Source organism: Lindgomyces ingoldianus (assembly GCF_010093535.1).
Source record: "Lindgomyces ingoldianus strain ATCC 200398 unplaced genomic scaffold BDR25scaffold_35, whole genome shotgun sequence".
Taxonomy (NCBI): domain Eukaryota; kingdom Fungi; phylum Ascomycota; class Dothideomycetes; order Pleosporales; family Lindgomycetaceae; genus Lindgomyces; species Lindgomyces ingoldianus.
In genome coordinates, this window is record NW_022985196.1 from 738,107 (window position 1) to 761,946 (window position 23,840).

Consider the following 23,840-nt stretch of genomic DNA (forward strand, 5'->3'; position numbering starts at 1 on the left):
TGAGTCAGTGTCTTTGAAGCGATCATATTTTGGAGCTTTATTCTCTTGAATGGCAGTAAATTCCTCTTCGAGCAAGGCCTTCACATGTGGAGTTTGAGGGTTCCGTAGATGACCGGGTATAACACTATGGCCTCGATTCCGAAATTCACTTTCCGGCTCTGTTGGAGCTCCTAATATTTCCAAGATCCGGCTATCCTGCTTGGGGTTGACTGTGCGCTCATGACTCGTATTAGAATGGTTCGTCTCTAATTTCATCCACGCAGATTCAATCCCACCATCATCCTCGAGTGACGACCTTCGACTAGTCGCGGCCTGAGATTCACCTAGATTTTCACTATGAGGATTTCCTTCTAGATCAAAGGTTGGGGGCCTAATGATCATTCCATCTGAAGACGTCTCACCTAAATAATACTCTGCAGCTGCTAAAGACCAACCTATGACGTTGGATATGTAGTTCTCTTTCGGCTGCCCCACCTCGCTTTGATCCTCAGTGGTATCATCTGCATTCAATATAGAAGAAGTGACTGCGTGAGTTTCGCCTTCTTCGGCATTCACGGGGACGAATAATGTGCGGAGCGTTGGTGTGGACGCGCCGGACACTGTTCCTTCCACAGAAAACTCTTGGGCTAAGGATCCGATTAGGGACGGAGTTGCCACTGAGAGTTGATCCGACGGCATAATTGTGCTGATAGAGGCAGACACAGATGGAGAATTGGATGCAGTGGAAGTATCAGTGGACGACTGGCGATACAGGGGTGATGACGAGGTGTGTGCAGATGTATTGCAGCTATCTTGCTCGTTTGGAGGCTTGTCAAAGCTGGGGTGCAATGACACGACGTGATCTTCCAGATTAGGGTGGGGCTCGAAGACCTGGTTTACTTCGATAGAAACAGGAGAACGGGGTTTCAACGTCTCGGTATCCAAGATAGCATATCCTTCTTTGCCTTCTGTCCTAGATTTCAACTGCATTTGGTTCAGGATTGAAGATGCACCATTATCGGATACACTATTCTTCCGCCGCCTAAAGAAAAATGGACTATATTCAGCCGTCGAAGTCTGCATATGTTGCAGTAACTCCAACCCTTCCTTCGTCTCGCTTCTGTATTCTTCATGTTTGGAGCTTTCATTTCCCAATGCAAGAATTTCGGAGGATGGATTCGGCCGCACTTTGGATACATTGGAAGGATCCTGCGGCGTAGGGGCACTATCCTTCGGCTTTCGAGTGTGTTCTCCAGATGTAAAACCATCACCAAGGGTCCCTACCGAATAGTCCTGGGATTCCGGATATCCAACGGATCGTAGACGAGCATTCTCCATTGCTAACCTTGTATTAGCCATTATCAGACGTGAGTTCTCCGTTTCGAGCTTCTTGTTCTCTTCCCGAAGTTCCGTTAGCTGGCTTTGCAAATCCTGTACCTGTTTGATTGAAGACATTCGACGATTTGTCTCCTTGGTAAACTGGCATTTAGAATTCCTACTAGAGCATTCGGAACAAGACGTAGTCTCGGTAGCATCGCACTTAACTTTGCGCTCCCTGCAAGCATCACAACTGGGGTCCTTTCTCCTCAGACGATACGCCCGTTTCTGGGAGTTGAGAAGTGACTCAGAGGTCCCATATGGCGCGGTAAACGGTGGTAGACGAGTACCGGGGTGTGGAAATGCCATGCGTTTTCTTTCGCCCAGAAGGGAGGATATCCCTGAGTCCCCAATAGGCAAAGTGCTAGGCGATACTAGACTTGGAGCCTTAGAAGGTAGAGGTGGGGATATCCGGGATGCCATATTCTTCTCGCTTTGGTTCATAGCATCAAAGTTTTGCAGGCCTAAAGTGACGATATCGGCCATTCCATCCCCGGCATCTTCTAGCCGGATGTTGCGAGAATCGGTAACTTCACTCAAGTGAAGGCTAGTGCCATCAGAAGGTTCGGGTAGGCGCAGGCGGGCGTCATCATTTGTGCTCTTCAATGTTAAGTTTCTGGGCCCCCTAAATTTCCCCCCTTCTTTGACAGGTGCTTCGACAGATTTTCGTTGCGGTGTTTCTGGCAGAGTTGAGGCAGGTGGAGCTAATTGAATTCTAGAAGACTTTGAAACTGGAGAAGTCGCAGCAGCCAGGACATAGTCCCTTGGAAACCATCCCGCCTTTGATGACTTGAGATTGCGTCCGTAACACCACCCACTGTCTTCTTCATGATATACAACGATATCATCATCCTTGCGAAAATCCAAGTGGTCTTGGTCATCATCAACATAATCGTAGAGAGCTTTTACAAGGAAACCCTCTCCCAAGTCTTTGGTTCTTTCAGGCTCGATGGGTGCAGGACCCTCTGATAAGACGAAATCTGAAATGTTTGAGTCTGTGAACACTCTTGGAATATATGCGTTATCAACGACAAAGTCAAGGGCTGGAGAGGAATAGTAAGATTCCATCTCAAAAGTAAAGAAGAATGAGGGAGAGCGACTCTGCTTCGCTCAATCTGCCGTTAAAAGGTTGTCATCTGTTGAGCGTAGAGTAGGTGGAGGGCCGTGTGACTGAAATGAAGATCAACGAAGCAACAATAATCAGTATCGCTAAAAATTTGATAAAATATAAAGGGGTTGAAATCTTTTTGAACTTGATCAAAGCAAATCGGTGCGCACGAACGAATGTGGAAAGAGAAAAGGTTGCGAAGCACGAGCGGGAACGCTGAAGTTGAAGTTGTTGTGGCGCAGTCACAACGCCTCAGCAGCCGTCGAAGATCCGGGCGTCCAATCACGTGTGAGGCAAGCGAGGAAATAGGAGAGTTCCCGGTGCCTTTGTCATTAATTCTTGAATCATGATATATACAATAGTGTGTATTTAAGAAGGGTCTTACCTTAGACACATTGCTAGAGTGAAGGAGTGTGATGAGAGGATGCAGCTAGACTTTGTTCTTCTGAATAAACATTGAACTTCCTGACTCATACATAGATGCATGATTCACGCACATCCACACAAAGTAGTTATCGTACCTAGCAAAGATGAAAGAGAAGATCGCCATGTTTGAAGTCTGGAGCAGTATACTACATGCCATCCCTACCCAGGTATCACCCATGAAGAGACCCGCGCCGTAAACTCCATATCCATTTACCGTCGCCATTGCCATGCAGCAAGACCTTGCTATGTTTTACAGATGAGCGATGGTAAGAGTCAGAATCGACGTCCTCCCATCGTCAATAGAAGCCCAGGAAACGTTGCCGTTAGAAGGGAGAGTGTCTTTAAAGAGCCAGGGGAACTAGTCCTCGCGTCGAAGTTCAATCGTCTCTGCTGTCCCGTCAACGAGACCGCTGAAATATTATAAAACCTTAGTAATCAACGAATTACTAACGTCTTAACAACGTTGCAATCAAGGTTATGTAGCTCAACCGGGAACTTGCATTCGCTGCCGAAGATGCAGGTTTTTGCGCCTTTAACAGGGTTCTTAGCTTCCGGGGCAGGACAACGATGACCATAAATGCACTTAACGTCTTGACAAGCACTACCATTTATGCAGGGGGCCATCCGCGCAACCAGCCGTAGGACGGCAATCTCAGCATTTGAAGGACAATAATCGTGCTTATGAGTGCAATTGGTACCGTATGGACACTCCCGCCGGAGAAAATGGACATTGCACAGTTTTATCTTCTTCACCCTGTCCACTTCGGCCTTGTCATAGTCTCGGCATGGAGGGTCAACTCGTTGGCCAGAACGATTGCGAGCGATGACCTCCTCGCGGTTGGTAGGTTTATATACCGGAGATTCCGCAGTTGGAGGTGGTGGCGCAGCGGCTTTGGCAGCCCAGTTCATTACCGGAATATTCTTTGATTCGATGCCTGCATCATTCTCGCCGAGCGTAGAGCTAGAAGGGGTGTGTTGTAAGCTTGGCGCAATGCGTCCCATCGTCGGAGTCTGGGGTGCACTACTCTGTCGAATAGGTGCCGGGAATCGAGACGGAAGTCCAGCAAATGCCGGATAAACCTTGGCACTCGTCGGCGGGTAACCTCCATTAGCTCCATTAGCTCCATTGAGACCGTTGGTGCCTGGAGCCATGGTTGGAAGGGCGCCCCAGAGCTGAAGCTTGAAGTCGCGAAATATGCCGGGGAACTTCTTCGTCTTGAACGGTAACATGAGTAGCTCTTTCTCGAACGGGACCCCTTCCATAAGGGTAATTTTCTCTAGGTAGTGCTCTTCCGTACAAAGGTCTTCAAGGACACGTGCGTATCCATTATCGTGGGAGCAACCGAAAAAGATGTGGCGACAGTGAAAATCATTAACATAAAGCTTGAAAGTTCCTAGGTGAAGGTTAGATGCAGTTCCAGAATGAGGAGTGATGTTACTAGTACATACCAATCAGTTTTTCATCAGCTCGATCTTTCCCTGGTCCTACGTCCACAAAATCAAAGAGTGTCTTGCCACGAGTGAACCCGAGCGCAAAGCTATGGTACGGTGAAACCTCCTCAATGACACCGCATCGGACGAGGACTTCAGCAAGGCCACTCACGTTAGCGTAAATTCGACAAACGACCCTGAATTCGGTGGGGACATTTTGTAGCTCTCGCTGGACGTATTGTGTGATGGAAGAGTAGAGCTTTGCCGCGGCCTGTCGTCCGCCAGCTTCACCAGCTCGAATGAATTCGTCCAGGAACTGGAGGATTTGTAAGCATGGTCTGAGGCAATATTGGGAAGGTGACTCCAACAATCATTCCGTCGCCGTCGATCAAAACGAGAACGAAAGGGTCGCGATCCTGTTACACATTAGTGCTAAAAAGAGAGGAGGGCTCGTGGCTGTGCAACGTACAACACAGTGACTTAAAGCCTGGTTATGTTGCTTCAGCTGTTCAAATTTGTGATGAAATTCGCGGTAACTCTGGCGCTCGCGTGCATTTTGCTCTAGCTCGGTTTTGTACTGCTCGCTAAGAAATTGGTAGCGCAGAAGGAGTTCCTGCCTGTTGTCAGTTGCAGCGCCGGGTTTGCAATTCTGGCGGGAAGGTACCCGGAGCAGTTCTGTTTTCTCGATGTCATGCCGGACGACTTGCTCGACTCGAGCCTCGAGCAAGGTTGAGGAGCTGTCGTTGATCAGGCCTCCGTTACCGTTGACGCCATTCAGTAGGCTAAGATGGGCAATTGTCCCGTTCATCACGGTTGAGGACTCGTTGGATGAGAATCCGTTGGTGAACGCGGAAGCAGGTGACATGGTGTCAAGTGCGCAGATTAAAAGACGTCTGTTGGATGTGCTGTGGCTCCAAGGGTTGCGCGTTGTGGTTAGTGTGCTGGAGATAGGGAAGAAAATTAGAGGGAGAGATGGCAAACTTTTAGGCTTCGCACATTTAGGTGTCGCACAGAGAGTGATACGAAGTGATTGCGGGCTTTTTTTTCTTCACTGCAGCTGAGGGCTGGGTGAGTATTGTATGTCAGTGTGGGTGAAAAAAGTTGGGCAACCGAGCGGCCAAACAGTACCACAGCACAGGTAGGCGCCTTGTGGGTGGCGCGCCAGTGGACTGCAGAGCGAGCGGTGAGCTGTTTCAAAACAACTGGGTGGTGTCCGCAGAAAACCAGCGAGCGGAATGCGGTGCGAAAATTCTTTGTCGCGGAAGCGCGTCTGCGTGCGAGAGGGGTGAGGAAGTGGTGAAGAAGTGAATGGTCATAGTCAGCTAGACCTGTTCGGGACTAGCTTGTGCGGTGGAGGATTGGACTCGAGCGAGACCGAAATCCAGGGTTAAAGCCACGTTCGAATTGTTGCGGCTCCAGAACCTTCACTTCCACCGCATCCGCTCTGCCTAGTCTCTCCTCCATCGCACCGTCGCACTCCTCGTCTTCCCACCATGGTTTCCTGGAAGCTTTCCACGCTGCTGCTGCTCTCCCTGACAGCCCTCAATGCATTCGCCCAAGTCGACGTAAGAGTCCTTGGTTCCTTCCCCATGACATCAATGCACCTACCACTACTAACTCCCCGTGCCCCAGGCCGAAATTGTCGAGGAAGTCGCCGAGGAGCCGCAGACGCCCAACTTGAAGGTCTCCATCTCGACTAGTTTCCCGCAAGCTGAGATCTTTGGCGTAAAGCTCATTAACGGCCACGCCACCCAGGCCGTCCTCTCCATCTCCAATTCTGAGCCCGAGCCAGTCAGCCTCTCTATCATCGGTGGTTCTCTCATACAAGATGCAGGTGACGAATCTCAAATCATGCGCAACCTCACCGCGGCGCGCTATGCGACTGAGATCCCCGCCGGCGAGGAGACGACCGTTACCTATACCTTCAGCACCGAGATGCATCCCCAGGATGTGCGTCTGCAGCTGGTCGCTGTGTTGAAGGACAGTAAGGATGCTTTCTACACGCTCTCGGCGTACAACGAGACCGTGGCCGTTGTGGAAGCGCCGACTAGCATCTTGGACCCGCAAATGTACGTGTCCTCCCGTTCCCCTTGACCGTTTCCCCCGTCTCCCCTCTTCGCCCTACGGCTGTTACTGTTCCTGGTAGCTAATTCGTCATCCTTCCTGCAGCATCTTCCTGTACCTCGTCCTCCTCTCAGCCTTTGGTGGCACCGTTTACTTCATTTACAACACTTGGATCACAACACTCTTCCCGCAGAAGCGCCGCGGTGGCAAGGGCGGCGAGCGCGTCAAACGCTCTTCGACCGGATCCAAGAAAGTCGATCCATCTGACCAGGCAGCAGTTGTTGGCGCCGATGGCTCCGCTGTCACCACGGGTGCAAAGATATACGACGAGAGCTGGATCCCTGCTCAGCATCTGCAGAGGCCCGAGGCCAAGCGCGTGAGGAGTGGAACCCCAAAGACGAAGGTCAAAAGCTAGATTCTAGCTTGGCTTGAGCCAGTCGATTTGCCAGGTTGCGGCATAGCAAGGTGTTGTTGTAGTTGATGTAGCGAGTGGAAGGGATATTCATTTGCGGGCTGCATGCATCATTTGGGATTAAACATCTAAAATGTACTCTATGATGACACCCAAAAGTTTGCCGGTTTGTATAATTAGTAGGGAATAAAATGGAGTTTGTCAATGGACATTATTGTCTATTATCTACAATATACTACCGCCTACTACTGCAGCCTTTCCAGGAAGCATTTACCACCAGCTATGACCACCCTCTCTACTCTTTCTTCCAAGCGTCAAACTCGCCCTCTAAATGATGCTTCAACGCCTTAAACTTATTCCCGAAATTGCGTCCACAGCGCCAGCACTTCATCTCCCAGCTCGGCCAGTCCCCGGGATGAAACCTCAGGCTGTCTTCCTCGAGCGGGAAGTCGTCTAGCGAGACAAAGAATGTGGAATTAAAGGAGAGATAGTGCTTTTTGTGTTTTAGACATGGCGAATGCATGTCCACAGAGATCACGTGGATGTGTAGATGCGACATAGACGGGTGTGTGTGCACCCCAGCGATCACCGAACGCGACCAATCGCGCCCTTGGGGAAGGACGGCGGCGCGCTGGTCTGGGGAAGGGGGGTTGGGAGAGGACATCATATCTTCGAGAGCGAGTTGGTAGGGAGCGTCTGACGCACTGTATTTCCCATATTGCCGGCGTAATTCATTCGCGACGGTTATTTTCAGCTTCTCGACGCGTGACCGAACGGAGGCGAGGAAGGTGGGGTTGCTAGAGAGGGCATGTAGTGGATGCTGGGAGGAAAGTGCGGGGGAGCGCGGGAGGAGAAGGAGATGCACACTAGCAAAATAGTCAGTCGAGTCCGTATGGGAAAGTAGGTCAAGTGGGAGATGTACCTAGCTTTCGGATACAGATCGTTGATCACCACAAACTCGTCATCATACTCGACAACGCGATTCGGCGGAAGCGATTCCGGGCTCTCGAGATACGCACCCAATCCACTGCGATCTCGGAAGATGTTGTATACCTTCGAGGCCATACCCTTTGAAGGCGGGGAGGTGTACTGTTTCGTTTTCTTGGACGCCATGAGTTCTGTGACTGGTGAGTTTAGGCTGCGGTTTCTGAGCGGTGAATTGAGAGACATACAGGCGTTGGGCCGTTTCTGCGCCAGTGGCCCGGGAGATTCGAGGTCACTGTGAGGGCCCCCAGCACCCGTGATCTCTTCGGCGGTGATGACAACATGCTCGTCAGTGCTGTGTGAGGAAGGCATGGCGGGCTGCTCCTTCCTTCGTGGAGAGGAGGAGTGGAGTGCTCTGGAATCAGTCATACTTGGTCTCACAAATACTACGCCCAATCGCGGGAAGATGTTCGCGTGAAAGCCCCTGCTAAGCATGAAGTGAAGGTTAAGATTTCAGTAAAAGCCAAAGGCAACAAATATCGCCCTCGTTACGCCGGTGAGCTTGGACCACGAGCTTATTTCAGCCCTGTCGGGATTGCCCCGGACCCACTTGAACTTCCATCGACAAAATCTTGTCAACAAATTTCTCTTAAATACCCCTCAATGGAGCCGACGCCCCCGCACAAACACCCAACGTCCCTTGCCGAGGATGCCCAAAAATCCTCCCCCTCGGCGTGGCGGAGCCCCGAAGAAGCCAGTCCCGCCCGAAGAAGATGGCAGCTTCATCATCTTCGGCAACGGCAAGGATAAGAAGGGAAAGGGAAAGGCCACGGCTGGGGAAGCCGAAGAAGGCCCCAAAAGACCAGACACCAGGTCGTTGATCGGAGGCGCATCATGGACCGGCAAACTCCCCGTCAACCTGCTTAATGAGCACTGCCAAAAGCAGAAGTGGGGGAAGCCAGACTATCGCATGGTCAGAGTTCTTCACGTCTGTGGAATATGAGAATGTGGGCTAAATATGAGAAGCATCGGGAAGGCGACGCATACGCCTCGCACGTCGTGCTTTCCAAAACGAACCCCAAGACCCGAGAGACAGTCACTCTCCCCCCCTTCAAGATCCCTCCCGAGCTCGTCGATTTCGCCAAGCAGCCTTCAGCCGTCGAGGCCCGCCATTTTGCTGCGGCTTATACCCTTTTCCGCGTCGCTAGCGGGAAGAATCTGCACATGATGATGCCTCCCACATACAAGGATCTTTGGAAGGGAGAGTTTACGGCGGTGAAGAAGAGCGACGAGAAGGATGGGAGGGGCTGGTTGTACGAGGCAGATCCCTTCCTTGCCTTCCAAGAGCGAGAGAAGGCGAAGGAATTAGCGGTCAAAGAACGAGAGAAGAAACAGAAAGCGCGGGAGCAAGCGCAGAAAGATATTCAACCCGGTATGCCGGTTCCAGCACCCGGCGGTCAATATGGAGCCAACGGAAATCGCATGAAGGGGTGGGCAAGGGTCCCGAAGATCGAGCTTGGGAAGCGGATGAGGAAGGATGTCGAACGGTTAATCCGGCGCGATGCTATCTGGAATCCTCACAACGTTCGAATGGACCAACAAACTCGATCGAAGATCGTGGCCGCGGTGACCAACCTGGGGTTTCGGCAGAGCCATGTCGAAGAAGCGGCCGGCATCTGCAAAGACCAGGAAGAGATGTTGGAATGGCTTCTCATCCATGTGCCCGAGGATGACCTTCCCGCTTGGAGCCTTCCCGAAGGATATGTAGCAGGCGTGAGCATGGCAAGTTCAAATCTTAAGAGGGAAGGTGCGATTAAGCGTCTTGCTGCCGCCGGCTTCGCTGCTGAACTTTGCGAAGAGGCATATGATGGTCAGGCTGGCGACGAAGCAAAGGCAGCTGCCTTCTTGCAGTCTCGTCTGCTTCGGCCTAATGACGAAGAGAAGGACATTGCCCAAGAAATCGCGGACCTCGCCCTTGCCGGTAGGCTAGATGAGGTAGATTTGTGGGATGAAGAGCAGACATCACTGGAAGCCATTTACGACAAGCGCTTTGAGAGACCCTCTCCTTTGGTATGCCGCATTCGGCTGGACCGTACACCATCAGGGAAATCAATCGTCCTTCAAGCAAGGAAACCTTTCGGCCCTTACCCTTCGGTGCTTCCTATTATCACAGTTGACGCCCCTTTGCCTACTTACATCCGACTAAGTATTATAAGGCAAGCCCTCCTTCACGCCGAGACAAATCTTACTGGAACACCCATGCTTTTCGATATAGTAGACTGGCTAGAGCAAAATATTCCTTCCATTATCGAACGCCCGGGACGATTGACAGATGTATCATCTGGTGTATCCGCAGCAGATCATAGCAGCTTTAGGAAACGCCTTCACGAAATACCCAAGAGCCGCTTTCGAATGCCCATCGAGTGGCGGCCAGGATCAGCGATGAGTCAGAAGGCACTCTCTCAATGGCAGGCAAAACAAGGAAGCGCTGCACAGCAAAAGATGCTGAAGGTTCGGCAAACTCTCCCAGCATGGCGACTTCGACATGAAATTGTGCAAACTGTCAGCCAGTGTCAGGTTTGCATCATCTCCGGCGAAACGGGATCAGGAAAATCAACACAGTCCGTTCAATTCATCCTCGATGACTTGATTCAGGGACAGCTTGGCGAGGCCGCAAACATCATCTGCACTCAGCCTCGAAGAATATCAGCTTTGGGTCTTGCAGATCGCGTCGCCGATGAGAGGTGCTCGAGAGTTGGAGAGGAAGTCGGCTATACCATCCGTGGGGAGTCAAAACAGAAACCAGGTGTCACCAAGATCACCTTCGTAACAACTGGTGTCTTATTAAGGCGGCTACAGACTTCTGGTGGTAACTCTGATGACGTGGTTGCTGCACTTGATGATGTCAGCCATGTAGTCGTCGATGAAGTGCACGAGCGCAGCTTAGATACAGACTTTCTTCTAGTCCTGCTTCGTGATATTCTACGCCGACGGACAGATCTCAAGGTCATTCTAATGAGCGCCACGCTTGATGCCGATGTCTTCGAGGCATACTTTAGCGATGTCGGTCCCGTCGGGCGGATCGAGATCGCGGGTAGAACATATCCTGTGGAAGATTTTTACCTCGATGATATTGTTCGCTTCACTGGCTTTGGCGGCAACAGGAACGACGATTTTGGAGATGAAGAGGACGACAAGTCGCTTGGCACCGCACTTCGTAGTGTGGGCATGAAGATCAATTACGATTTGATCGCAGAGATGGTTCGATACCTTGATGCTGTCCAGCTCGGTTCCGAAGAAGGGGGGATTTTGATATTTCTTCCAGGGACAATGGAGATAGATCGCACGTTGCAGGCAAGTGTGAACTTTCGATATGAGACCAACGAGTCCTAATACCAAATACAGGCACTTCGTCATTTCCCCAACCTTCACGCTCTTCCACTTCATGCCTCTCTCCTCCCTGTAGAGCAGAAGCGCGTATTCCCTCCCGCACCAGCCGGGAAACGGAAGGTCATTGCCGCAACCAATGTCGCCGAGACGTCCATCACAATCGAAGATATTGTTGCTGTCATCGATACAGGCCGAGTTAAAGAAACTAGCTTCGACCCTCAAAACAACATGGTCCGACTTGCAGAGACCTGGGCTTCTAGAGCAGCATGCAAGCAACGTCGAGGTCGCGCGGGTCGGGTACGCGCTGGACAGTGTTACAAGCTATACACACGGAATGCAGAGGCTAAGATGATGGAACGCTCAGATCCTGAAATCAGAAGAGTACCGCTTGAACAACTTTGCCTGTCTGTAAAAGCAATGGGTGTTCAAGACGTCTCTGCCTTCCTAGCTGGCGCACTCACCCCTCCTGAGAACACAGCAGTTGAAGGCGCCATCAAACTCCTCGATCAAATCGGGGCCATTGATGACAATGAACTCACCGCCCTTGGAAGACACCTATCTATGATCCCAGCAGATTTGCGCTGCAGCAAACTCCTCGTCTATGGCGCGACCTTCGGCTGTTTGGAGGCCGCTCTAACAATCGCCTCCGTGCTTACAAGCCGAAGCCCCTTCGTCAATCCCCGTGAGCGGGATGACGAAACCCGCAATGAATACAACCGCATTCGCGCATCATTCTCTCTGAACCAAGGTGACCTCCTCGTCGACCTACGAGCATTTGAGCAATGGTCTACATTGCGAAGCAAAGGTATACCAACCCGTGATCTCCGAGCCTGGTGTTCAGAAAACCGTCTTTCGTCCCAGAGCCTATTTGACATCGCCTCGAATCGCTCACAATATCTCTCCTCGCTTAAAGAAATATCTTTCATCCCAGCCACCTATTCCTCTTCTAATTCCTCCATCCACGATATCTACAACTCCCATAATTGTAACGACGCGCTAATCCGTGCCCTCATTGCCGGCTCATTCTCACCTCAAATCGCTCGTATCCAACTTCCGGAAAAGAAATTCGCAGCCGGGATCGCAGGCGCCGTAGAACTCGATCCAGAAGCTCGAACGATCAAATACTTCAACCAAGAAAACGGCCGTGTCTTTGTGCATCCTACTTCGACGCTCTTTGACGCACAGACTTTCCCAAGAAACGCCAGCTTCGTCGCATATTTTAACAAAATGGCGACCTCGAAGGTCTTTATTCGTGATATCACACCGTTTAATTCTTATTCCTTGCTTATGTTTGCGGGAGCGATTGCGGTGGATACGTTAGGGAGGGGCTTGGTGGTGGATGAATGGATTAGGCTACGAGGCTGGGCAAGAATTGGTGTTCTAGTTAGTAGGTTGCGGGGTATGTTGGATGGGGTGTTGGAGAGGAAGGTTAGGGAGCCAGGGTGGGTGGTTAGTGGACGAGAGGGTGAGGTTGTGAGGGTCGTAAGGGGGTTGGTTGAGAGGGACGGGTTGGATAACTAGAACACTTTGAGCATCAAGATAGATTTTGATATTCTGCTTTATTCTATTTCTATGTCAGGTAATGCAGCGCTCTGGACACGCCATAAACTGAAAGAGAAGTCAAATTATCAGCAACCGCTTCATGACCCTCGTCTTTGTATGACAAGCAGGCAACATACACTTTACCTCATGACAGTCGACAGTAATACCATTCCGAGGCCGCCTTAGTAGCTTCGGTGATACCAAACAAGGTGCTGAAGGATTACGTGAAGAAGCCCATAAAGATAACCCTTCCAGGCTCAACGGAAGTGCAATCCCAGTTCCCGATGTCGCCACAGCGTCCGCAATAGTTGTCCAGGAACCCCCTGCTGCAGCCATCGACCCGCTTGTCGGAGCAAGTGCTAGAGTGTTGAAGTGCGTTGAAGGTGGTATGTCGATGGTGTGGTGGAATTAATCAACGTTGACTAGGAAATTGTTATCCGTTTATATCTTCTTTGGTCGCACTCCTTAAAACTCTTCGTTGAACTGCTCCTTCCAACCCATCTTCGCTAAGTTTATTAGTTATTTACTCTCTCATCATTGTCTGTCTACTGCGTCTTGAAGTTGCATTTGATGTTCTTTGTCTACGCAATAATTTCTTTGTCTGAGGTGTTTGTTCACTACATTGTTTTCTCATGCTGTAGAGTATTCGCCTCTCCCATCGGTTTCAACTCTCAGTCCAAGATCAGTTGAGGTTGCTTCTCAATATGTTGTTGGCGGGTGTCAGAAACATTCCTTCGCCAAGCCAAGGCTTCGTTTCCACGACTACTATTTATCCTGTATACGGCATTCCTTCATCTTAGAGCAATTCTTTGCTTCGTTACTTGGCGCAAAGATGCCGTAAGGAAAAGTAGTATTTTTTTTGCGTAGTCTTTCCAGCCCAACATTTCCGAGGGAGCAGACCTGCCTAACATAGATTCACAATAGGTATATACTACTTGCGAAGGCTCTAGGAAGCTCAGCAGTATTGGCCGAAGGCATTCGAATCTTTTGACTAGGTGGATTGGATTGTCTCATAGGTTTCGTGTTCCAAAGCTTGGATGTATTCCGAACCAAAGCGGTTTTGCCACAAGTCTTTGTCTTTCGCTCGTTACACTACAAGAGCTTCTCTTCTTACAAGTAATTCACTTGGCAACCCGCAATGTAGTTGTTAACAGCATTGATCAAGGCACATTTTAACAAGGTCGCTTTAAGAAGAAGTGCGGCATCATTGCGCAGGATGAACCTGAGTTGTCCAGTCCTCTTACTTTTCCTGAGTGCCCAGAGCAGAAAATAATACGAAACTAAACGAATGAATGAAAAGATCTGGTCACACGGATACAGTAGGCTGAGGCATCTCAGGATGGAATAGAATTTCACTCAAACTTCCTCGAAAACAGCAGGCATCGAGGTCGGAGATCGGGAGTGCAGTATCCTAAGTTGTCCCTGGCCTAATGATGTACAGTGCAGGCCTAGATTTAAGGGTGCAAAACTCTAGCCTATTTGGAAATCTCTCGTCTTCGATCTCACCCTGGAATTTGCGCTCATACCAAGGCACGCAATTCCACCAAACAGCCACCTAATTTCCGTGCTCGCAATCATTTTAAAGCCCTGGGAGATGAGAACGAATACTGTGGTGGAATGGCTCGGTCAGGTAGATGTTTTGACTATGCCTCCCGTGTCTGGAAGTGGCAGCCGGATTTGTAGGGTAACTAGAATGTTTGGAAGCACTAAGCGAAGCAACTTTCTAGATTGGAGTGATCACTACGCTATGATTGATTGTGCGGTGTGGTACATGTAGGAAACCCAGAGACCTTGCTCGACACTAACAATACTACCATCCTTTTGCATTTGTCGCCTAACGTAGAACATGACAGAAATCTAGGATCGAAGTTTGTATCTTGTCAGCGTTCTCCTAGATTCCAAAAAGAGATTCAACGGATCAAATCCTCGCTGTTAATATTCTGTGGTAGTTTGGAATCTGCTAAACCTTAACTAGCTTAAAATCGCGAGAGATGGCTTGCCATGAGTGCACGTTCCGTTGGGGGTAGCCTCGTACAAGCTTGAGCAAACATCATGGTTGGCTTCCCATCTCGTCTTACTGCTTTACGGATCATTCTACCTACTACTTCAAGTTTCACTCCGACGGTTCCAATAGTATCGCTGTACGCAACGGCCACCTCCCAAACATTACCGTTACCTGCGCTTCTGGGTCGTAGGTGAGCTTCGTATTGTTCAGGTGATGGAACCCAATATCTACATAAAAATAGATCTTACACTTTACACCTTTATCCACGAGTGGGAGAAACCATCTCTCGGCTGCGCGTACGGCATACGGGCCCACCGACGACTGGTAGTTGTTTTCGTGGCTACCATACAGGCGAAACGAAAGATAAAGTGACTCGAGCTTCTTCATCGTAGAAATGATGGCCGGGACACGCTGGAGAGGGGAGTATTCAAATGCGGGGTTAGACTGTTGGAAAGCCTGGGGAAAACGTTTTTCGAAACTGCAGCAGTCGATACTGATGTGTTTGATCTGATTGAGACGGGAGAGCGGAATGGTGTTCGCGAAGACAATGAACTGCTCCGTGTCTCGGAAGGCGAAGGCGTTGCGAGAGTAGAGGAGATCAATACCCTCGGAATAACTAGCATGAATGTCAGAGCACGTAACTGAGAGCGAGGCGATGTGGCATGACCCTAAAATAAACGGCGGACCGGTGGTGGCTATATTGTGAAGCGTGTGCCAGGAAGGAAGTATCACTTACGCGAGCCGACATGACTTTAGTAATGACAGAAGCTTAGGCTGAGATTGCGGACGGACATTATAACACCCGAAATGACATTGGGGGACAACAGACGAACTTGTGCACAAGTGAGATTTCAAGTACGCAACCAAGTCGTCTGCGCCGTCGGTGATGGTGACATGCATTCTCCCCGACTCACAGAGGACCATCTCAAAGATCACAACCCTAATTTCGGGAGGGAGTTTGCAAAATAGTGGCGATTGGCTTTGGGAGAGAGCTTGCCGCTTCGGTCGGAGGGAGGAAAGAAAGGTCTTGGGAGGGTGGCAGTGAGTGGAGAGGCTGCCTCGACGATTTTTCGTAGAGCGTGCCTGTCGCTTGAACCGGATGACACTCATTCGGTCTCGCTTGGCCGCATCAAAAACTGGAGGATCATAGTCTGTTGGTCGCCGTTTCTCCCTGCAACAGAAGTGGAAGAAGATTAGAAGAGGGTATGCGAAAGTCGAAAGCCACCAGGTAAGCCGTGGATGGATGTAGAAGAAATACTGGACTTTCGCCAAGATATCTCCCATGTTAGATGCGAAAACCGAATATAGAAGTGAGGGATAAGAGGTGTGTACCTTTTGGGGACGCTGGTGTTGGAGATTGGGACATAATGTAGAGACGAAAGGTAGCAGCCTGGATACGAGATGCAAGGCTCAGAGAATGCAAGGCACAAAGCCGTGACAACTCCACACCGTAACTATTAAAAACGCTAGACACACGCAAGCATATACTGCGATATTTCAACAAGGAATGGATTCTGTTCGGAATGAGTTAGGAGAGTTAATCCAAGAAAAGGCTCAAACAATGCCATTATCTGTCCCGACGTCCACATTTGCAGTTCCTATCGATAAACTCTGGCGCTGAGCTGGGGCTTGCAGCATGGCTGGGACCGGCAGGAACCATGCACCTCAGCCCGACTAGCATCAAGGATCCCATCTCAACACCAAAGACTTGCCTTCTTCCTGTTAGGATTCAAGGATTGCATATTTACTGCATGGTGGCAGGTATGTTAGAATATGACAAGGGCTCTCATTCAGGGCAGAAATCAGCATCCTCTCTTGAACCCCTTAAATTCCAGCCCGAGATTTAATAGACTATCCCCACCCCAGTTACGTCCCATGGAATGGGACAACTTAATGTATGGATCCGTACAATAGACGCTTGTAGGAGAGGATAGGGCTTTGGAATGTCGGATACTCCACTTTGTATTATTGGTCTAAACTGTACCTACTGCATCTTGTCGCCTGACATGTGTAGAGCGTGACAAGAGCGGTTTAGGATAGATCTTTGCATCTTGTCAACGTTCTCCATATTTTCCGAGCGAGAGGGTTAACACCAGTCTACGCTACCCATGGTCTATCCAATGTAACAATATATTCAGCCTGTGCGTGCCACAATGCCAAGTCTCGTATTCGTGCCCAGAGTGCGGCTGAGTCGAGATTTACATCTCCACTTCACCATGCCGGGCTTTCAAGCTTGCGGCATCTCTCTGCTCCCTATTTTCCCTATCTTCCCGCACTGTTCTCTTGACTGATCAAACCGACTCCTACAGACTACAGTATGGCGCAATTTCCCGGCGCCCCTCCGCCTGGAGCATACGTCCCTCCCCAAGGCTCTGCACCCTACGGGCAACAACCACACAAGAGCACGGCGGGCCTCGGCGGTATTCTCAACCAAGCCGTTACAACAGGAAAACCGTTTCTGAATAAGTTGGGCAAGACTATTAGCTCTAAGGTTGGAAACAAGCAATCTACACCAGCTACACCGCAGCATTTGGCCGGATACCAGCAGTATCAGGCGCATCAACAGCAGAGTTATGGCCAAGACCAGCAGCAACAGCAGAACTACGGCCAGAATCAGCAGCAGCAACAGAATTATGGCCAGAGCCAGCAGCAGCAGCAGCAGCAGCCATGGCAACAACAGCAGAATACTTACCAGGCTCCCGGACAGTCTCCGCTTCCTCCCTCGAATTACACCAGTCCAGCTTCCAATCAATCTGGCCAGAGCAATTACTTTCCTCAACAGACTTCCCAGACTCCGAATCCCCCGCAACAGCAGCAGCAAAATGCTCCAGGATACAATCCAAATCAGTTAATTCAGGGACAAGGCGTAGAAGGACAGCAGGGCCAATCCGCCTCAGGACAGCCTCAGGCAGCGCAATTCCAACAAGGGCAATTTCAAGATCAAGGCTCACAGGGGCAATTTCAACAAGAACAGCATCAGCAGGGACAATTCCAGCAGGGCCAGGGACCCCAAGGACAGTTCCAACAGAACCAACCCCAGGATCAGTCGCAGCAGGGGCAATTTGAGCAAATACACTCCCAGCAGGCCAGCTTTCCAGGACAACAGACTGGCGTTATTGGGGCTGCACAGCCTGCAGCGCAGAATCTCGGTCCTGCCTCCCCGCAGCCATCAAATGTGTCCCAACACTTCCAGAACCAGCCCTCCCCCCAGCAACAATGGGCACCTCCAACACCCAGTTCTGGTATCGTAACTCCCACTGCTCCACAACAGGTATATCCGAACCCCTCTCCCACCCCGCAAAATTCACAGCCCTATGCCCAAACGCCCCCGCCCCAGCAATATGGTACCGCACCACAACCTCCAGTTCATCCTAATCAGCAGCAGCAGCAGTGGGTGGCTATGTCTCCTGTGAGCCCTCAAGGCCAAGCTCCGAACCAGATTCCGCCTTCTATTAGCCCTCCACCTCCACAGTCTGCGGGTAATCAAGCCCAAGCGCCACCAAATATTCCTCAACAGCCGCCACAGCAACCGCAACCTACTCCTCCTCCCCAGAGTGCGCCTCCACCATCTGCGCCCACTGCGTTTATTGCCGAGCTACCAGCCGACCTAGGAAACCTCACTCTTGAGAACTCAGCGCAGCCTCAGCGACCCCCATCCAATACACCCCAGTCATCGCCGTATCAGGCATATCAGCCGGCCCAAGGGGATCAGAAACCGGGATTTACGGTACCGCGCAGAGCCCTGAGTACAAGTAGCCTACCCTTAGCTGATCCATGGAGGGTAGCAGACCCAGCTACAGAACAGCCTACGAGGGAATTTTACATCATCGCCGACCTTTTGTTTGATGGGCTGGATAGGAAATGCGAACCTCAGAATACGGGGATGCTTGAAGCAAGCAAGATATTAGAGAGCTGGAAAGTGCAGACGATGGCGGATGAGGCTGCTCGTAAGTCATGCCACAGCTACAACATATTCGCAATGCAAACAGTGTGGATTTAATCTGTTGAACCTCATGCTGGAACCAGGGAGAAGGTCAACAGGTTCCCCCTTCCACGTTCCCTGTTGGGTGACCAGATGTAGTGTGACGACTTCAAAAGGCTCACTTTTCCACAGATATTTTCGAGTACAAGACGTACAACGCATTTGCCAAGCTTTGGATTCTGGAAGGCGTGCCCCACATGATGGTCCCTTGCCAACCTTCTCTGACGCCGGTTTGGAATTTACAACAGTCATCCAGTCAGGATATGAAGCTTCTCGACGAGCCTCCAGCTGCAACGTCAGGGTACCCCGTGTACATGCCAGCTATCAATCGAGCTGGATGGTACAAGTACCTATTCATGGAAATGATATGCGAACCAGAAGGCCTTGATAAGATGATGCCAGCTTTCTGTGGCGACACGTACAAACCTGGTGTTTTCAACCACCCAGATATCAAGAAGCAAGACAGGACAGAGCTGCCAGAGCTCACGACGAAAATCAACGCTGTTCGACAAGGAGCGGTTTCGCGGGTTGTTCAGGAGACGGCTGCAGAAATGCAGGCTGCACAGGGGGGAGGGGCAACAGGATCAGGGGGCGGTGGCATGACGGAGCAGGAAGCGGCGTTGAAGATGCACAGCCTGAAGATGCAACAGCAGACGAATGCGATGCTGAACCAGACGATGATGAATGCAGGAAAGAGCTTTTCGATGGGAGCGGGGAACGTGTATGTGCCTAGATTCTAGAAGGAGTATAGACTGAGGCAAGCCGTTTTGCTTGCCCTGGAAAGAACCCTGGGTTTCCCAGTTCCCAACGGACTTGAGATGGTGAAACGCGGAGTTGGATTGATATGAAAGTTGTGGCAAAGACGTGCTGCGACGATGTGTCTGCGACGATGTGTCTGCTGAGCGGCATTGTAGGATGCGAAGCACGTTACTCAATCACAACCTTCCAGGTTGCAATAATGATGGTCAGGTAGTTCATTCACGATGAATTTTCAATAGTGGTGGCGGATCGTTGGCGCATGGGGCTGGGTGATACGTCACGGGTAATCAGTGGCAGGGGGCGGGTGATGATCGACGCCGACGCTAGGCCGTGACGGGAAAGACGACTGTTCCTGCAGAAAACAGAAAACCGGAAGTCGCAGCTTTGCCACGGGCGTTTCCTTGCTTGACGCGACTGCCCAGTTGCACCAACAAATTTCCTATTTCCTGCCACCTGCTACTTGGACTTGCCACCTGGGCCTGCCACCCTCCGACAATCACTCTCACTGCATCTCCAACGCCGGCATCCATAAGAGCAGCATACCACCATAGCAGCATACCAGTATCGCATAGCCCAAACGTTGGTGGCCGTGGCTTACATATTCTTCCCCCCGCATTTCTAATTCCCATATCCCTCTCGAGGATAACGCCACCCCCGGCTATGAGGCTCGCCTCTATTTTTTTTGCCCTCTCCGTCGCGGCCATCTCGAGCGCCGACACCCCCCCCGAGGGAATTGGCCCAGATGCCTCGCCTCCAGCGGGCTGTAAGGAATCTGTTAATGGGAAGTTCACGATAGGAACGTTGCTGCTTCCCAACGGCAAATCCCGAAGGGAGACGGCACAGGAGGTACGCACACCCTCAATGCAGCCGTCCCGGCCCAACGAAGCCATGTACTGACAACAGACACTCGCACAGGCTGCAGACAAGGCGTTTGTGTGCACGCTCCAAGACGGCATTCTTCATGATCCGTACAATCGGACCGGCTCCATAGTTGCAAACCGCCAATTCCAATTCGATGGCCCGCCACAGGCAGGCGCAATCTATACGGGCGGATGGTCGTTCTGCAAGAACAACACACTTGCGCTGGGCGGCTCTACGCTCTTCTACCAGTGCCTGAGCGGCGGCTTCAACAACATCTACGACCAATACATTGCCGACCAGTGCGCCCCGGTCAACATCGCCGTGTCTTTGATAAGTCAGCCAAGCTCCTCGAGCTCCTCGGCTGTGGCGTCCAGCACGCATGCAAGCACCAAATCCTCATCCGCCTCGGCGTCCGGCAGTCTAGATTCGGCCTCGGCCTCTGTCACCGCTGTGTCTAGTCGCAACGGGACCCTCAACACTGCGTCGCCGTCGATATCCGGCGCGTCCTCGGCCAGTATAACTCTTGCGCCTCCATCGAGTGCCGGCGTGTCCCCAGCACCATCAAGTTCTTCTACCGGCGGTGCGGTTCCCACTCGGGTACCTCGCCGAGAAACATTTGGGGCGGTCGTTGGGATACTGGGAGCAGCCTTGATTCTCTAGTTACCCATTTCGAATTCCTTGGAACAGTACAGTATTTCAGCGTGCATAGAGATGATAGCGAGCTACAATTATACCAACATGGGTCGAAGGGTCGGATTGGAAAGGGCGGCGTGCGAGACTACGTTCTGAGTATATATTTCACCATTGGATAGAGTGGAGGCGCCTGTAAGACTTCTCGGTGCTTTAGGGGCGCCCTGGCATTGGCCTCAAGATCGCCACGCGTTGGGTTTGCCAAAGCAAAGTAATGATAATCACGCATCTTGAAGTTTTCCCTTTGATTCCTTTTCATCATTCTCTTAGTCCTCTGTCTACTACGGATTAGCAGCTCTACATTACAAGCCTTCGGTGCGTGGTGATACCTGTTTAGATACAGGGTACTAAATTTTCCCTTACTCCTCTAAATACCTCCATACGACTAGTTCGTTGAAAAATACTGGAGCCTGTTCTCGAGCTACCGAAAGACGGGCGTCAACATGCAACCTCCCGTCGCTCCTCAGTCCAGGGAAGACGCAATGTTCGAAAGAACTGATGCTGTGAATCTACCGCTCATCCATACAAGCTAGCTCATCGATCCTATGGACATGTCCGTCGCCATTGTGACATACGAACTCGTGCTCCAAGTTTTCGCTACGTAGGCCATGCGCGCAGAGCTTACAGACTAGATGGAATACCTCACTAAGCCGATCATGCAGACGAACGACCAAATTGTAACAGTTGCTAGAAATATAGGTATGACGGTATAGCATGTGCATTGTACGTGTCAGATGGGGAGGAGCTGTCATGTGGCTACGGCAGTGGATGCTAAAGCAGAGGGTATTGGCGTCCGGGGGCTAAGGGTTGTAGGTTCGGGTGTGGTTACGTTACGGAGGGAAGGGATGGGTTGAGTGAGGCGGAGGGCTATTCGTTTTGTAACCTTTTGAAAACTCCAGGATATTCTTTTATGCTGCTCCAATGGCTTCTGGATGAGGTTCGAGACATTATATTGATGATCCTTGCGGTGGTTCTGCAGGTGTTGTTTTAGTCGTAGGGTTTTAGTTCGTTCGCACACACAGACCTTCTTCTCCAAGTCTACTAGAGACAGGACATCCTAGAAAACGTCAGGTATTCTAATACATGGCTGACTCACTCAATCTCCCGAATATCCCGATACCCATGCTACCTGAAGCAAATAAGCCCATAGCCACCCTATCCCCCACCGGTTGCTTGCATTGAAAGGAGCCGTCTCAGCCACAGCCATGAAGGCCATGCCGTAGCGTTCGGAACCGACAAGCGAACCACGAGACACTCGGCCAACATTTCAGCCTTATGACCCACGATCCGAATCCTTTATGAAGCCTTCCAGTCCGCTGGGTATCGAATTTTAATTGTGTGGGTATGCTAAGGCCTGGACGAATGGAGGATCGCTGGCACAGTCATGCGAAGGGTCGAGCGGAAATGGTGAACGGGAATCGTGGGATCGAGTAAGTTTTCAGATGTTTCTGTTAAGCTTATTGATAGACAGCGCGTCCCAGGGCTTTGCCTGCAACTCGCGTTGCGGCAGTTGTGGTTCACGGGCAGACCTTGTAAGTTCACGATTGCCTGAGATCCCTTCTCACCCTCCCGTGTCTCCCGAATCTGGCTAAGGTCGATAGCCTCACCGATCAACAGGACTTGGCCTTAGATGACGTCTTATCGGTGAGCTTAAAAGATCCTCAATAATCCGATCGTCGACGGCCGCACCCGTCGAAAGCGTCCGTCCGATCGCACTCGTTTCTTCGCTAATCTCCTGTCCAAGCAGAGCCAAGCTATCGTTTCCTTCGAGGACAAACGGCAACTTTTACAGCTATCACCACTTCACAACACTTGCCTTAAGGAATCTTTCAAATCAGACAAGTAAGGCGAGCCTCTTCCTCCTCTCACAGGCTTCTACTTCTGCATGTCAGCTTCCTTTCTCACGCAACGTTGGGCGACAACAGCCGTCTGGTGTTCGAAAGGATCGTACTTGATGCAGGCGGTGCATCCCGCTGCAAGCTTGAATCTTGGCTCTAATCGTGAATGGCTAGGAAGATAGCATGAAACACACATTTCCAATGTCTCAGGTTGGGTCGCCAAAAGGCGGGCTCGCCTCTGTGCGGCTTCGCCCGCTAACATCTTGCTCCCACCTTGCGACCGAGAAACACCTGGGCAATCTTATGTTGTCGACTCCGTTCCCTTACAGCCTCTAGCGGTGGAGAGAGGAACCCATATGAAAGTTGCATAACATGGGAATTCATTCCCTTTTACTTGTCCTCACTGTTGCCGCTTCACTTTCCGTCCATTGCACCAGCGTGCCCCGGAGCCACATCCCGAGATCCTCTCCCATTTCAGCACGTGGAGAGGAACTCCTTTCAAACCTGTGGCATGTGTTCAGACCACCTGGCGCGATTTCAGACTGACGGCTGCGGCCATGTGCATGACGACCCCAACAATTCGCTTGGGTAAAGACACCGGAAAGAATTTTGATTGGTTCCCTAGTGAGGAATACGCGATGTCAAGTTCTGGGGGATTGCACGCTTTTCTTGTCATGGAACGGGCCGGACCAGGCATCATTAGCAGGTGGAAATTCGTGAGGAAGGGACTTTGAGTGGAGCAATCAATGTGCAGGCGGCCAGATGCAGGTCAGCAAAAAGGAGGGATTTTGTGGTTCTCGTGGCTGATTCCTGCGGTATTCTGAGACGGATATGAGATCAATCTATGGTAAGAAGAGGTGGAAATAAGGAAGGCTCTCTCCTATATTGAAGGAAGTGGCGAATGCGAAAGCGACGATTCGTACGACGATTTGCCATAGCACGAGGAGACGCCGCATAAAGGGGGCTTTCGAGGAACCATGGCAAGTGCCGCTGAGTATGGGTATCCTAGATCCCTACAGCGTCCACCAAGCCTCACTAGCAGGGATTGACAG

The 23,840-nt window shown here is 50.9% G+C and overlaps 8 protein-coding genes across 8 annotated transcripts; 4 read left to right on the plus strand and 4 right to left on the minus strand.

The window, feature by feature from the left end:
• Nucleotides 1-3,094: 3,094 nt before the first annotated feature.
• Nucleotides 3,095-5,340, minus strand: BDR25DRAFT_294330 (uncharacterized protein). Its single transcript, XM_033688773.1, has 6 exons — nucleotides 4,986-5,340; nucleotides 4,791-4,934; nucleotides 4,690-4,737; nucleotides 4,340-4,637; nucleotides 4,024-4,284; nucleotides 3,095-3,993 (listed from the first exon to the last, which is right to left on the minus strand). Exons 1-6 carry the CDS (start codon nucleotides 5,184-5,186, stop codon nucleotides 3,326-3,328), a joined length of 1,620 nt encoding a protein of 539 aa, XP_033543037.1. The 5' UTR covers nucleotides 5,187-5,340; the 3' UTR covers nucleotides 3,095-3,325.
• A 387-nt stretch (nucleotides 5,341-5,727) lies between these two features.
• BDR25DRAFT_294333 (uncharacterized protein) lies at nucleotides 5,728-7,029 on the plus strand. Its single transcript, XM_033688774.1, has 3 exons — nucleotides 5,728-5,886; nucleotides 5,954-6,390; nucleotides 6,491-7,029. The coding sequence occupies exons 1-3, from the start codon at nucleotides 5,815-5,817 to the stop codon at nucleotides 6,798-6,800; spliced, it is 819 nt and encodes a 272-aa protein (XP_033543038.1). The 5' UTR covers nucleotides 5,728-5,814; the 3' UTR covers nucleotides 6,801-7,029.
• A 63-nt stretch (nucleotides 7,030-7,092) lies between these two features.
• Nucleotides 7,093-8,093, minus strand: BDR25DRAFT_237807 (HIT-like protein; the record flags this gene model as incomplete). The annotated part of the gene is made up of 3 exons (XM_033685611.1): nucleotides 7,093-7,663; nucleotides 7,720-7,921; nucleotides 7,970-8,093. 3 exons carry the CDS (start codon nucleotides 8,091-8,093, stop codon nucleotides 7,093-7,095), a joined length of 897 nt encoding a protein of 298 aa, XP_033543039.1.
• Nucleotides 8,094-8,389: 296 nt separating this feature from the next.
• BDR25DRAFT_336699 (P-loop containing nucleoside triphosphate hydrolase protein) lies at nucleotides 8,390-12,638 on the plus strand. The gene is made up of 3 exons (XM_033693127.1): nucleotides 8,390-8,694; nucleotides 8,748-11,075; nucleotides 11,127-12,638. Exons 1-3 carry the CDS (start codon nucleotides 8,431-8,433, stop codon nucleotides 12,630-12,632), a joined length of 4,098 nt encoding a protein of 1,365 aa, XP_033543040.1. The 5' UTR covers nucleotides 8,390-8,430; the 3' UTR covers nucleotides 12,633-12,638.
• A 1,755-nt stretch (nucleotides 12,639-14,393) lies between these two features.
• Nucleotides 14,394-16,014, minus strand: BDR25DRAFT_306348 (uncharacterized protein). Its single transcript, XM_033690605.1, has 2 exons — nucleotides 15,395-16,014; nucleotides 14,394-15,274 (listed from the first exon to the last, which is right to left on the minus strand). Exons 1-2 carry the CDS (start codon nucleotides 15,940-15,942, stop codon nucleotides 14,767-14,769), a joined length of 1,056 nt encoding a protein of 351 aa, XP_033543041.1. The 5' UTR covers nucleotides 15,943-16,014; the 3' UTR covers nucleotides 14,394-14,766.
• An 863-nt stretch (nucleotides 16,015-16,877) lies between these two features.
• Nucleotides 16,878-19,601, plus strand: BDR25DRAFT_306349 (uncharacterized protein). Its single transcript, XM_033690606.1, has 2 exons — nucleotides 16,878-18,605; nucleotides 18,773-19,601. Exons 1-2 carry the CDS (start codon nucleotides 16,976-16,978, stop codon nucleotides 19,378-19,380), a joined length of 2,238 nt encoding a protein of 745 aa, XP_033543042.1. The 5' UTR covers nucleotides 16,878-16,975; the 3' UTR covers nucleotides 19,381-19,601.
• A 190-nt stretch (nucleotides 19,602-19,791) lies between these two features.
• BDR25DRAFT_294341 (uncharacterized protein) lies at nucleotides 19,792-21,197 on the plus strand. The gene is made up of 2 exons (XM_033688775.1): nucleotides 19,792-20,245; nucleotides 20,315-21,197. Exons 1-2 carry the CDS (start codon nucleotides 20,060-20,062, stop codon nucleotides 20,918-20,920), a joined length of 792 nt encoding a protein of 263 aa, XP_033543043.1. The 5' UTR covers nucleotides 19,792-20,059; the 3' UTR covers nucleotides 20,921-21,197.
• On the minus strand, nucleotides 21,104-22,216 carry BDR25DRAFT_359977 (uncharacterized protein; the record flags this gene model as incomplete). Its single annotated transcript, XM_033696176.1, has 9 exons — nucleotides 21,104-21,192; nucleotides 21,233-21,260; nucleotides 21,334-21,412; nucleotides 21,464-21,493; nucleotides 21,522-21,547; nucleotides 21,580-21,750; nucleotides 21,780-21,991; nucleotides 22,047-22,079; nucleotides 22,117-22,216. The coding sequence occupies 9 exons, from the start codon at nucleotides 22,214-22,216 to the stop codon at nucleotides 21,104-21,106; spliced, it is 768 nt and encodes a 255-aa protein (XP_033543044.1).
• Between the last annotated feature and the right edge of the window lie 1,624 nt (nucleotides 22,217-23,840).

Excerpts from the sequence above, each read along its gene's own strand:
- BDR25DRAFT_294330 (XM_033688773.1), bottom strand. The coding sequence starts at position 5,186 with ATGTCACCTGCTTCCGCGTTCACCAACGGATTCTCATCCAACGAGTCC. Across the intron at positions 4,285-4,339 it reads AGCTGATGAAAAACTGATTG|GAACTTTCAAGCTTTATGTT; the intron begins GTATGTACTAGT and ends ACCTTCACCTAG. Across the intron at positions 3,994-4,023 it reads CATGGCTCCAGGCACCAACG|GTTACCCGCCGACGAGTGCC; the intron begins GTCTCAATGGAG and ends GAGCTAATGGAG.
- BDR25DRAFT_306349 (XM_033690606.1), top strand. The coding sequence starts at position 16,976 with ATGGCGCAATTTCCCGGCGCCCCTCCGCCTGGAGCATACGTCCCTCCC. Across the intron at positions 18,606-18,772 it reads GATGGCGGATGAGGCTGCTC|ATATTTTCGAGTACAAGACG; the intron begins GTAAGTCATGCC and ends ACTTTTCCACAG.
- BDR25DRAFT_294333 (XM_033688774.1), top strand. The coding sequence starts at position 5,815 with ATGGTTTCCTGGAAGCTTTCCACGCTGCTGCTGCTCTCCCTGACAGCC. Across the intron at positions 5,887-5,953 it reads ATGCATTCGCCCAAGTCGAC|GCCGAAATTGTCGAGGAAGT; the intron begins GTAAGAGTCCTT and ends CCCGTGCCCCAG. Across the intron at positions 6,391-6,490 it reads AGCATCTTGGACCCGCAAAT|CATCTTCCTGTACCTCGTCC; the intron begins GTACGTGTCCTC and ends TCCTTCCTGCAG.
- BDR25DRAFT_336699 (XM_033693127.1), top strand. The coding sequence starts at position 8,431 with ATGCCCAAAAATCCTCCCCCTCGGCGTGGCGGAGCCCCGAAGAAGCCA. Across the intron at positions 8,695-8,747 it reads GGAAGCCAGACTATCGCATG|CATCGGGAAGGCGACGCATA; the intron begins GTCAGAGTTCTT and ends AAATATGAGAAG. Across the intron at positions 11,076-11,126 it reads AGATAGATCGCACGTTGCAG|GCACTTCGTCATTTCCCCAA; the intron begins GCAAGTGTGAAC and ends TACCAAATACAG.
- BDR25DRAFT_306348 (XM_033690605.1), bottom strand. The coding sequence starts at position 15,942 with ATGGGAGATATCTTGGCGAAAGTCCAGTATTTCTTCTACATCCATCCA. Across the intron at positions 15,275-15,394 it reads CTAAAGTCATGTCGGCTCGC|TTATTCCGAGGGTATTGATC; the intron begins GTAAGTGATACT and ends CATTCATGCTAG.
- BDR25DRAFT_294341 (XM_033688775.1), top strand. The coding sequence starts at position 20,060 with ATGAGGCTCGCCTCTATTTTTTTTGCCCTCTCCGTCGCGGCCATCTCG. Across the intron at positions 20,246-20,314 it reads GAAGGGAGACGGCACAGGAG|GCTGCAGACAAGGCGTTTGT; the intron begins GTACGCACACCC and ends ACACTCGCACAG.